Source organism: Prionailurus bengalensis, chromosome X, assembly GCF_016509475.1.
Source record: "Prionailurus bengalensis isolate Pbe53 chromosome X, Fcat_Pben_1.1_paternal_pri, whole genome shotgun sequence".
Taxonomy (NCBI): Eukaryota; Metazoa; Chordata; class Mammalia; order Carnivora; family Felidae; genus Prionailurus; species Prionailurus bengalensis.
This window is the reverse complement of record NC_057361.1, coordinates 112,384,794-112,387,379: the sequence shown is the minus strand read 5'-3', so window position 1 is coordinate 112,387,379 and position 2,586 is coordinate 112,384,794. Positions and strand designations below refer to the sequence as shown.

At 63.8% G+C, this 2,586-nt stretch overlaps 1 protein-coding gene across 1 annotated transcript; it reads right to left on the bottom strand.

The window, feature by feature from the left end:
* Nucleotides 1-214: 214 nt before the first annotated feature.
* RTL8C (retrotransposon Gag like 8C) lies at nucleotides 215-1,514 on the bottom strand. The gene has a single exon (XM_043569844.1). It carries the CDS (start codon nucleotides 1,463-1,465, stop codon nucleotides 1,124-1,126), a length of 342 nt encoding a protein of 113 aa, XP_043425779.1. The 5' UTR covers nucleotides 1,466-1,514; the 3' UTR covers nucleotides 215-1,123.
* Nucleotides 1,515-2,586: the final 1,072 nt, after the last annotated feature.

Here is a 2,586-nt window from a genome sequence, read left to right as displayed (position 1 = left end):
AGCCGACTGGATTGGACGAGGCAGCCTCTGGGCCCCAACGGCCACCAGTGGGGTGCCCGTCCCCGGGACCGGCACAGGACCGTCGGCTCGCTTGCATCATGCAGGATTCGACGTGGGCCACAGAATGACAGGGGACACACATGCCTGCTCAACGGGCCACGGACCCCACGCACTGGACCAGGGAGGGAGAGGTGCCACACTCACGGAGACTCAATTTCTTTTGCACAGCGTCTGACATTTATTGAAAAGAAGGAAAAGACGTTTGTCCAGGTAGTGTAGAAGAGCTGGGCAGAGTGCAGGGCTTAATCACTGTGTTGAACAAAAGGCACACGTCAGAGAGACAGCTGCGAATTGAGAAGAGAACTGGATTGTGGGCAAAACTAACAACAGGTCCACAGGAGGAAACGAGTGACTGGATTTGGCTGCCAGGCACCCCTGGGACCCGGCGGCCATCTGGCAGGAGCAGAAGAGGTCTCCGGGAGGTGGGAGGGAGTGGGTCCCGCTGCAGGTGAGAGGCTGGCCCGGCCCTCCAGCCGGGGCGCGGTGGGTGGCGAGCTGCTGGAATCGCTGGCCAGGGGCCAGGAGCCAGGAGCCAGGGGCCAGGGGCCGTGGCCAGCCCAGACGCTTGTCGGCCGAGTCCAGATGGCTGCGGGCCGCAGTGTGTCGGCGGTGTGCGCTGGGTGGCGACGGCGGCCCGGCCTCAGCGCGGGTCTCCGCGCGCGGCGCCGCAGGCCTGGCGGTCAGTCTGGCGGAGGCGGCCCGCAGCGGCCGGGCTGGGGGTGGTCTGTCCGGCGTGTAACGGGAGCCCAGCCCGCAGCTGGAGCGCGGGCCCGAGGCCAAGTGTGCTGCGCGGGAGGGGCCCGGCTGGCCGCAGGGGGCGGCGGCGCGCTCCCGAGCGGGGCCCGGCGGCGGCAGCGGGGACCTGGAGCGCTATTCCTGGAACAAAGGCAAGCACTACGCGGGAGGGGACAGCAGCGCGGGGGAGAGCGCGGCCGCGCGATCGCGGCGAGGGGGAGGGACGGCGAGGCGCGGCGAGGCGCCGCCCGCGGCCATCTGCGCGGCGGCGACGGGCGCAGCGCACCCTCCCCCGAGCACCCGCCCCCAGGCCCGAGGGGCTCCCGGCCTAGAAGTCCTCGTCCTCCACCCAGCCAAACACCCGCTTCATCTCGGCCAGGAAGCCCCGGTAATCATTGAGGAGGGGGCTCTCCTTCCTGATGTAGGGGATCACCCACTGCAGGGCCGGCCCCGTGAGGCGGGTGATGAGGAACGTCACCTTCAGGGCATCGCTGGAGAACAGGGTCTCGTCCACTAACATGTAGGCGCCCGTCTGCACGATGAACTCCGGGAGGCGGTCGGTGTCGCCGTCAAAGGTCTCGGGGAAGGGAATCGGGTTCCTCCACCGCCGCGTCTGGGGCCGCAGGGGCAGGGCCAGGAGGGCCTTGATCAGCTGCACTCGGCCGTCCATCGCGCCGCGCTCGCGCTCGCGCTCGCGCCGGTCGGGCTGGGCTGGGCTGGGCTGTGCGGGGCGGGGCGGGGCGGGGCTGTGCGGGGCGGGGAGGCGTGGCGGGAAGTGCGTGTGCGCGGAGGCGGGCCCGGGTCCGGGGGTGGGGCCAGGGCGGGACTGGCGCCGGCTCCGCCCACGAGGCCGGGTGGTCGCTAGGGCGCAGGCGTGACGGAGTGGTGGGTGCCCTAGGGCGCGAGCTCACCGGGTGGGTCGGGCCTAAAGGCCGCTCGGGGAGGCGGGATCAGAATGGAGGGGCGGGGCCGAGGTTGTCCTGGCGGGCGGTGGGCGGTAAGAGAGGGGCGGGGCCAGGGGAGGAGCCCAAGTCACCAGGTCTTAGGTGAGGGCGGAGTCAGCTGCACGTGGAGAAGGGAGGGCCAAAGTGCTTCCTAGTTGAGGAGTGCTTCTGGTGCACAGCGCCCCTGGGGGCCTTTCACCTGTCCCCTGGGTTGAGGGTCCCTTAAATTTTACCCCTTCCTCCCCTCAGTCTCAGTCCTGCTGTGTCCTTTGCGGACCTTGTCTCTTGACACCACTCGAGTGAGATTCTGTGAACACATGTTCCTGCTGATTCGTGCTTATTCGTGCACTGCTCAAACAAAGAAGTAATGCATCGCTGATTACAGATGTGATTGCCTTGCAACAAAAAGGGAAAGCCCCAAATTCCAGCCAGCATAATCCAAAGAAGCATATTTAAAGGATAATGCACCTTGAGCAGTTAATATAACAAAGTATAATAAGAATCTCTTAATTTGGTTTCAAGCTTGCAGGTAATTCTGTGCTGTGTTGCCCTCTCCACAGGTACTTCAACACTGCAGCTTGCTTCTTCATGGCCAGTGGGAGAGGGAGAGCGACTCAGTTTGCAAAATAGAGACATGTTTAATGTAACATAATCACAGCAGTGACGTTCCATCACCTCTGCCACATTCTCTTTTTTTAGAAGCAATTCACAATCCCCACCCACACTCAAAGACATCAGCAGGAGGTCGGGATCATGTGATCACTTTAATGTTAGCCACAGTATGGATAAATGTATTACAGTTTGGGGATCCATTCTTCTGTTAAAGGACATTGGGCGTCTTTCAGGT

Coding starts and splice junctions, on each gene's coding strand:
- RTL8C (XM_043569844.1), bottom strand. CDS start 1,465: ATGGACGGCCGAGTGCAGCTGATCAAGGCCCTCCTGGCCCTGCCCCTG.